At 49.0% G+C, this 8,568-nt stretch overlaps 1 protein-coding gene across 1 annotated transcript in view; it reads right to left on the bottom strand.

Annotated features, from left to right (window-relative positions):
• Nucleotides 1-563: 563 nt before the first annotated feature.
• The window catches only part of LOC104270665 (pumilio homolog 1-like), a gene marked incomplete at its 5' end in the record, with an annotated part of 28,684 nt that continues 20,679 nt past the window's right edge, over nucleotides 564-8,568 (bottom strand). Inside the window, 7 exon segments of the mRNA XM_009865088.1 lie at nucleotides 564-810; nucleotides 2,204-2,325; nucleotides 3,259-3,384; nucleotides 5,045-5,182; nucleotides 6,520-6,648; nucleotides 7,390-7,519; nucleotides 8,406-8,566. Coding sequence (XP_009863390.1) covers nucleotides 564-810; nucleotides 2,204-2,325; nucleotides 3,259-3,384; nucleotides 5,045-5,182; nucleotides 6,520-6,648; nucleotides 7,390-7,519; nucleotides 8,406-8,566 — 1,053 coding nt within the window.

Raw genomic sequence — 8,568 nt, 5'->3', positions numbered from 1 at the left:
GCCCTGAAACTGTAACGCATTCGAGTACCGCGGCGTAACGCTGAACCGTGGCAGCTTCTCATGAAAACAGAGAAAGGGAGAATGTGATTTATGGCTCCAGGCTCCACCACAGCTCACCCCGGTGCCACCTGCCCGGGGACAGGAGAGGGGGCACGGCGGTGCTGGCAGCCCCCAGATGCCACCAGCGAGTCCCCGCTCGGGCTCTGGGAGTGCACGGTGGGGTCTGGCTCAGTTCCCTTGAGCGCATCGAGCTGCTCTCGTCAGCGAACGCTGTTCTTGGTGAGGGCAAGGTGTCGTCATCGCCAGCCCCTCGGTGGAGCCTGGCGAGGCCCCGGCCCCGCGGAGCTGCTGCGGCAGAGCCCGGGCGCTTTTTTGCAGCGTTTGCTCCGCCACGAGCGCAGAACTAGGTTACTAGGTCAGGAGAGATTGCTAGAAGCAGCCAGCTAGTTTCAAGCCCAAACGGCATCTCATTATTTCACATTTTCACGTTTCAGCTACTACTGAAACGCGCAGCTTTGAAACTCCTCCACCACTATGAAATTCTGAAGGGAAAAGCCAGCGCCTCAGCCCGATTCCCTCTCGGTCTCCAGCCTCACCAGCTGCCGGCAAGCGCTCACCTTGTGCATGACAATCTTCCGCTGAGCCGGTTCTGCCACGTCGATCATCTTCTGCACCACGTAGTTGGCGTACTGATCCTTCATCATGGTGTATAAGGCACTGTGAGGGCCGTCGTTCATAGTGCACACCTCGTCGATCAGCATGGCGCGCTCCGTGCGGGAGGCGTGAGTCACGCATTTCTCCACCACGTTGCTGCAATCATGAAAAAAAAAAAAGCAGGACAAAGCTGTGAGCACGCGGCAGCTCCGCCGGGCTCTTTGCTCAACCCCAAGGAGATCCCGTTTGTGCTTCCAGCAAGGGCAGTTTGGGAGAGACCTGGCAGCGAAGTGCAGCAAAGGGAAGAGCAGTGTGAGGAACTCGGGAGCCGAGTGGGAGTTTGGGTAAAGGACCAGTTCAGGTTTTATTTTGTGCAACTTGGTGACGATGCCGTGACTGAGATAAGCGTCTGTTCTCGTAGAGAAGGAAATGAGTTGTTCTGTGTTTGGTTTTCTCGGCACCGAGGCTTGACGGAAACAGAGGTCCGACGTTAGAACAACAGGGAAACGCTTATTCAGGAATGAAAGATCTTAGAGAACTTCCAAAATTCCTGAATATATTCGATGACTCGTCTCTCCTCTCCAGAGAGCCAAGTTAAATACGGCATATGAAAGGGGATGGAGAGCTCTGCCAGTCTTATCTTCTGCATCCCTGACTGAATCACAAAATCACCAAGTGCTTTGCCCCAGCTAGCGCTCAGCTCAGGGGACACGCTACGCTAATTAATGCTCCATCTGGAAAGAAGTTCAGAAGGAAAAAAAAAAAAAAAGAGCAAGGCAAGTCAGGGAGGAAGAATCTGGAATAACAACATTAAGACCACGCTCTTCTAATTCTTGTTAATGTTACACTTCCCTTGTGTCCCTAAGTATTAAAGTGCTATTTCACTAATCATGAAAAGGGGGAATATGAAGCCTTTGAAGAGCTCAGCCTTCATGTTCAAACGCCTAGGAACACGCACGGAAGGAATTTACAGATGTGGGAAGTGTTACTTTGTCTTGACTGAGGTACTCGGATTTTGCTTCTACCTACGTGTAGCTCTGCAGCATCCGGACTCACAACCTCAGGCTGCTGCAGCTTCCCTAAGAGGGGATCACAGGGGTCACACAAATGACTGCAAGACTTAGTATACAAAAAGCCCAGATTCTTCTGTGAAAAGCGGGATGAAAACCCAAATTCCCTTGTGGCTTGACGCAGCAGCCCAGGGGCAGTGAAGTGCTCTTAAGGCACGTTATTATCCCAGGGAGAGTGACCACTTAAAAAACACCGACAGAAAACAAGAAAAGCCAGAACACACACAAAAACTCTTGGTCCAGTTCAGGGACTTGGATGAGAGCTACTCTTCCACATCTTCATCCTCCTTCAAGCTAAGTAAAACTTACCTTGCTGGTCACTCATCCCAGTTTATAGGCAGTTATAAAAAACATTCTGCTGTGAAGCAAAAAGTTCTTTTCACCTCCTTCACCTACATCCCACCCCTAAACTCTTCTGCAACTCTCGCACGTGTCCATGCTCCCACGGGCCGCGGAGACTTTAAGGAACAAATTCATACCTAGCAAATTTATGTTGACTCAACACGAGCACGTTGCCTCTAATTTCTGCTACGATCTTGCTCTTATCCTCAGGCCGACCGTGTTCTAGCACGTGCTGGATAACATAGTTCCCATACTGATCCTGTTGGAGAGACAGCAGAAGCGTGTGACACAAGGCGGACGGGAAGCATCAACAGCAAACTAGTTCCCACCGCGCAGCAGCACTTACAAACTCAAAACTAAACACCGAGTAAAAGATCCACGGTACAAATTGTGTCAATACTTTCTACTTCTCCACAACTGTGCGCTCTTAAGAGTTTTACGAGGAGGTAAAATGCTGCATCTTTGTATATAATTCGAAACAATGTTTTTGAACATAGAATGTCAATACCTGGCTTATTCTGAGTTTCTTTGCTTTCTCCACCAAACCGTTGTGTCCTGGCAGGCTGCACCGTGGTTCCAGCCACGGGAGACTCTTTATGTATGTTCATGTTGTGCATGGGTGTATATTCAGATCACAAGATACATGTTTTTCCCAGATCACACTACCAGAGGCACGACCTGACGCCTTCCCCAACACACCCAACCTCTTCCCCTGTGTAAATCCGTGGCTGTACAGGACAGGGTTCATTTGCTGATACAGCCGTTGTGTCCTTATCACCACAACCCCAGGAAACCAAGTTCTCCCAAGGACAGCAAGCAGCAGGGAAGGCAGCCAGGAAGGAAGCGCGCACAAAACCAACACATTTAAGAACCCCAATCACTTGGCACTTTCTTTTCCTAGAAGTAATTGGCTCTTTACATCGACTCTCTTTAGATCTCACTCCCACTGTAACTTCCAGAGCGAAGCATCAGGATGTGCGCCCACTCAATATCCTTTTTGAAAAGGAAAGTAACTACAACTTTGATACCTGCTGGATGTTTGCACGTAGCCAGAACACCCACCAGTGATTCCTTTCTCCTTCCCATTTCTCCTCCCGTGTTCAGATGACCCCGCGGCTCCAGTCCCGCGCAGGCTGCTGGGAGCTCTCCTCATACAAAGCAGGAACCCAGAAACATCCCTTCCCACACTGACCTGAACGAGCTGCTCGGTGTGTTGGTGAAGTTCCTCCAAGATGGGCAGGGTCTGCTCAGGAAGACAGTGCTCGAGGATCCGCTGGATCACGCGACAGCCGTAGGGGTGTGTGGACAACGCAAAAACCTGCGTGAGACAGAGACAGGCAAGCACAGGCAGCGAAACTTCCGTTAGTCTTTGGGAATCCTAGAAACCTTTTTTGGAATTAAATGAACACGTGGTGGGTTTTCCCGGGCAGAGCTTGCAGCCTGGCAGCTTCAGAGGGCATCAACTGAAAGTGGAAACATCTGTCCCCAGAGCCACAGGATGAACTGGGGGATTGGAGGCACCTCACATCCCTACTTGGGCTTCAGCTTGCCCGTTCACAAAACAGGGAAACAAACGGTAAAACCCCTTGATTAATAAAAAGAACAGTGTGACAGCCAAATGTCACTGTAAGTTGTGTTAAAACACTGTTTCAGAGGAGCAAACTGCCTGCCAGCCCCCGATTGGAAGATATCTAAGAAAGTGTCTGAGCCAGAAAAGTTAAAAACGCTCAGCAAAGGATTTTCCTCAACTGGTTGGATTTGTTTAAAAGCCTTAACCCTGCTTAGGAGAAGTGACAACAAAGAGCCTTCTTTCTCATTTCCAAAGGATTACCAAATCTGTCGCTAAGAACATGACACATTTTATTATTGCCGCACGGTTTTCCGTCTAAAGCACAAAGTCCTATTTGGTTGCTTAAAATTAACAAAAGCAGCAAAATCCAAGCGCTGAAGTTAAACTGACAGTCTACACATTTTTAATAACTAGTGAGTAAAACGGGCAGGAAAAGAGGACTTGAAGTGCAATTAACTGCTGAAAAATAGACTCGAGGTGATAAGTTTAATCTTCCATACAAAAGTCCATGTGGAACTGGGTCGACTGGTCCAAGAGATGTCAGCGCCATCAACCACATTCCCAGAGGTGTTTCTGCCTGGCCTAACCGCCTCGTGGAAGGTCCAAAGCTAAATTCTACCCAGCAAATCTGCTGAGCAAGGTTCCAGCCTGGATCCTGCTTGTTTTGACACAACCAAGCAAGTCCTCGCTTTCGCAGCTGTTCCAGAAGCAGCCAAACTTAATAAAGCTTGGTTCCTGCTAGAACAACCCCAGGCTACCCTCACAGCCCCGGGGCAAACCCCTCCACACTTCAAAGCCGCTCTCCAAAGCCAATTAAAGCTGAAGCTGGAAACGCCCAAACCAGCGCTTTGGTAATGGAAGCCGAGCTGGCTCCAGGCAGAATCAAGCCAGCTACACCATTAATAGCCAGGACGTCAATTCAGGAGAGGATACCAGGAGAAAAAAAACCAGGAGAACGAAGGAGAAGTAACTGCCCTTTTCTCAGTGAAACTCCTGTTATTCTCCTGGTCCAAGACCCTTGGGAAACAGCGGGGCTCGGAGCCACCCTCCCAGACAGGGATCACAATGGAAGCTCACTATTCCCAGCACAGGACTCTGCTCACCACCTTCGTTAGGAAGATGGATCAGTGAGAGACTCCTTTTCTCCTCCATCAGGCAAAAAATACTCAATTTTCCAAGAAAACAGATTTCTGAAAGGATGCTTTACTGTGATATACCTGCATGAAAATGGTAACAGAGACACGACCACGGAGTTTCCAGGCTCCCTAACGCTGCCACACAGGTCTTTCAGCTGACGCTTGCTAAAACTTAAAATTCAAACCACTCAAAGAAGTTACGGCCACTCTCACACTACTCAAGGCAACATGTCAGAATACAAAGAACGAGAGCATCTCCGTCAAGGACTTACCTGTCCCTTAAACGCATCGATGATAAACTGCAGGGACTGCGGCTGCACACACTCGATGCACTTCTGCACCACGTGATTGCCGTTCTGGTCTTTCACGCACTTCAGGACGTGGCCATCCAACTCCCGTACCATCTCATTCTATTAGGAGGAGAGAAAGACAAACAGAAAGCACCACCGGGATTCACTGCTGACAGGTTTTCAGTGCTAAAAGTGGTCGAGGATACGAAGGAGGCAGCGATGTATCTCCAACTGGAAGTTCTCCAGCTGCTGAGATGAAGCTTGCTAGTATTTAGAAAATATTACTACAAAGATAAAGCACTCCTTTCATTAAATGTGTCCTCTTACAAGCAGCCACATTTAAGAAATTTGACTGATCCACAACTTCATTGTGCATCCCTCATTTCTCCCTCGGCTCCCTTTAAAGAGTCAAAAAATCCAAAATGCCCAAACTTGACCAACTTGTGAGGTATGAGCTTCATTCACTCAAATGGGGTCAGCACTGGGATAAGAACTTGTTAGTATTTTGCACAGGCAAAGTAATACTGCACAATAACAAAGGAATCTGAGCAGATAAAGTTTAGATACAACTAATACGCCACACATGCAGGCTAAAAGCTTCACAATGAGAAAACAGAGAATGACAGGTTTGGGGAATTTAACGATGCCACACAACTGGATTGAGCTCAGTTTTGCAAGTGATGCAAACCCCGGCATTTCAGGAGCACAGAATACTCCAAAATGCCATTCTGGAAGAGAATTAGTAAATCCTGGGACCAGCAGTGCTGGAGCTTGGGCACCACCCCGCTGACACACTAAGGCAACAGCTTAGCTCGGGCTCAACCTAAAGGGAACAAGCATTCCTAAAGCCTCTTTCATTATTTTTTTTAAAATGTAATAACCTATATTGTATTATGATTCCTATCACCTTTATTAGCTGGCTTGCCTACCGAATTTTTCATTCATTGTTTGTAAAACTCTAGAGGAACCGCTTTATTAATGAGCTTTGAGCGAGCCTGGTTATCACCCATATCTCTCCAACGCCAGGTCTGGCTCGAGAGGAAGCAGGAGCTCCTCCTGCACCTCACTGCAGGAAAAGCAGAATATTGACCCACGTATCAAAGTGGTCACATCTCAGCAAATATTAAAGGCAAAACTCTGGCGCTGCTTTTCTTTCCAGGGATTTAAAAACATCATCTAATTCGCCATCATTCTCAGTTTCCCCTACATACATCATCTGATTTTGGGGAATTAGGAGAGAACTGATATCATTACCGGTGAAGCAGAACAAAGAGACGACGACAAGACCCAAGAAGGGCGTCACGGACTTATCATGCACAGGAAACGTAACAAACACGCTACAAACCAAACCAAAAGAACACCAGCCACAAGAGGGACAGAAGGTCGCAGTTCAGGTGACCAAATGGCAAGGAACACTCAACATCAAGAAGAAAGTTAAAAGTGAAACTTACAATTACCTGCTGGTCTGGGGGAATAAACTCGAGCGCCTTCTGGATCACCCTGCAGCCATACATCTGCAGAGCCAGGGACAGCACGTGCCCACGGATGCGTTCTGCCAAGGCCAACTTCTGTTCCAGGCTGCCAAACTGGGGAGATGAAAAGCAGTCACTACAAGCACAAAGCCCTCGAAGCGGCCAAGCGGCCCCGCAGCCCTCCCACGCTGAAGTGCTCAACAAGAAGCACCGTGCCCACTGAAAAGAACAAAAATACCAACTGCGCCTCGACGCACGGGAACAGGCAGAAGGCAGACGCCTGTTCGGTGGCTGCCAGACACGCCCGAGGTGTGAAAAACTCCAGAGCCAAAGGTGCTGGAGCCACCAAGGCAACATCTGCCAATTCTCTAACCCCTGGCAAGGTTGATAGAACACTACGGGACAGAAGAACCACCCAGGCTTGGTGGAGAAGGAACAGAACAGTTTGAAGGAGATGGGTGTCTGCCCAACCTCCCAGTAGGAAATGACGCTTTCTTCCAGCGGATGCTGTTCACTGGAGAAGTTTTGTCTTTTGTTCCTAAACACATGAGTAGAGAGAGCTCTGCACAGCAGCCTTAAAAAAAAAATAAATATATCTTGCTGGGCCTACACCTCCTGGATAAGCTGCTATTTATTCCTACACCTTCTGAATCTCAAAGCAAAGTGTTACTTTTCAGATGGATCTTTACAAGTCCCACACCTCAGTCACCCCAACGGGAATGATGCCACAGCCCGTGGGGAGGAGATGACATCCGTGTTGACAGACTCCCACCACTTCTAACCTGGGTGAGCAGCGATTCTATGAGCTCCTCCAATACCCCAGGACAGCAGGTTCGCAGGGGAACGCAGACTTACTTCAAAGAACTTCTGGATGACGTAATTTCCAAACACATCGACCATCAACTGATAGGCTGCCTGGAGGATCTCGTTGAACACGAGCTGACGTTCTGCTGGGGTAGCACGCTCCAGCTTCAGCTGAATAAACCTGAAAAATAGGGCCGGTGTGATGCCGCTGGCACATACGTCCTGAACACACTTGTTAATACAAATCCTTTCAAAAGCCTCGTGTGCTAAGCTCTTGCAAAATGAATCTTTAACACGCAGCCGCCCTACCCAGTGATCTGAAACCTCGCTGTGGCTGCAGCCATGAGGGCTGCAGCCACACATCACTGTACCCCAAAAACCTCCTCATTCCAAGCAAAGCAGATCTCAGGAGGGCAATACAGCAAGTTCACACATGCAGACAGTTCTTTAAAATGAGTTAGGCTGTGCCAGTGGGGCTAGCAAAAAAGCAAGCGAGCGACTCTTTAGAGGAGGAGCTTCTGCTGTCAGCATCCATATCCAAACAATCTTTAAGAACAAGGGTCAGCGTTCAACTACTCTGCTTTTCCAATCTCCTTTTCCCTGTTCTGTCTCTGTTTCAGGCTGCGAGGCGAAGGATGCTAACACGTGTCCTGTGAGGAACGGCTGAGGATCTGGGGCTGTTCAGCCTAGTGGAGAGGAGATTGAGGGGAGACCTTATAGCTCTCTACAATTAGGTTGTAGCGGGCAGGGACTGGTCTGTTCTCCCTGGTGGCGAGTGACAGGACGAGGGGGAATGGCCTGAAGTTGCGCCAGGGGAGGTTCAGGTGGGATATTAATAAGAATTTCTTTACTGAGAGGGTTGCCAGCCATTGGCTGCCCAGGGAGGGTGTTGAGTCACATCCCTGGAGGTGTTTAAGAGACGGGTGGATGTTGCCTTGAAGGACATGGGTTAGTGGTGTCGACAGGGCTGGGACAAAGGTTGGACTCGATGATCTTGAAGGTCTCTTCAAGCCAAAACTGTTCTATGATTCTGTGATTCTGTAACTGCACAAGTCTTTGAATCCCACCTGGATCCATGCTGGTCTTGCGAGAACTCCATGATGTGCCCGGCGATCTCCCTCAGCTGTAAGTTCGGGTAGCGGTTATTGCGGAAGTCTTCAAGCAGCCGGCTGCGGCCCGAGGGCATCACGTCCGACATGCCGTAGCGCAGGCGGGACGAAGGGAAGAGCG

The sequence above is a fragment of the Apaloderma vittatum genome, unplaced genomic scaffold (assembly GCF_000703405.1).
Source record: "Apaloderma vittatum isolate BGI_N311 unplaced genomic scaffold, ASM70340v1 scaffold24922, whole genome shotgun sequence".
In the NCBI taxonomy this organism is placed as follows: domain Eukaryota; kingdom Metazoa; phylum Chordata; class Aves; order Trogoniformes; family Trogonidae; genus Apaloderma; species Apaloderma vittatum.
The sequence above is the reverse complement of the archived record's forward strand: the minus strand, read 5'-3'. Positions and strand labels throughout refer to the sequence as shown.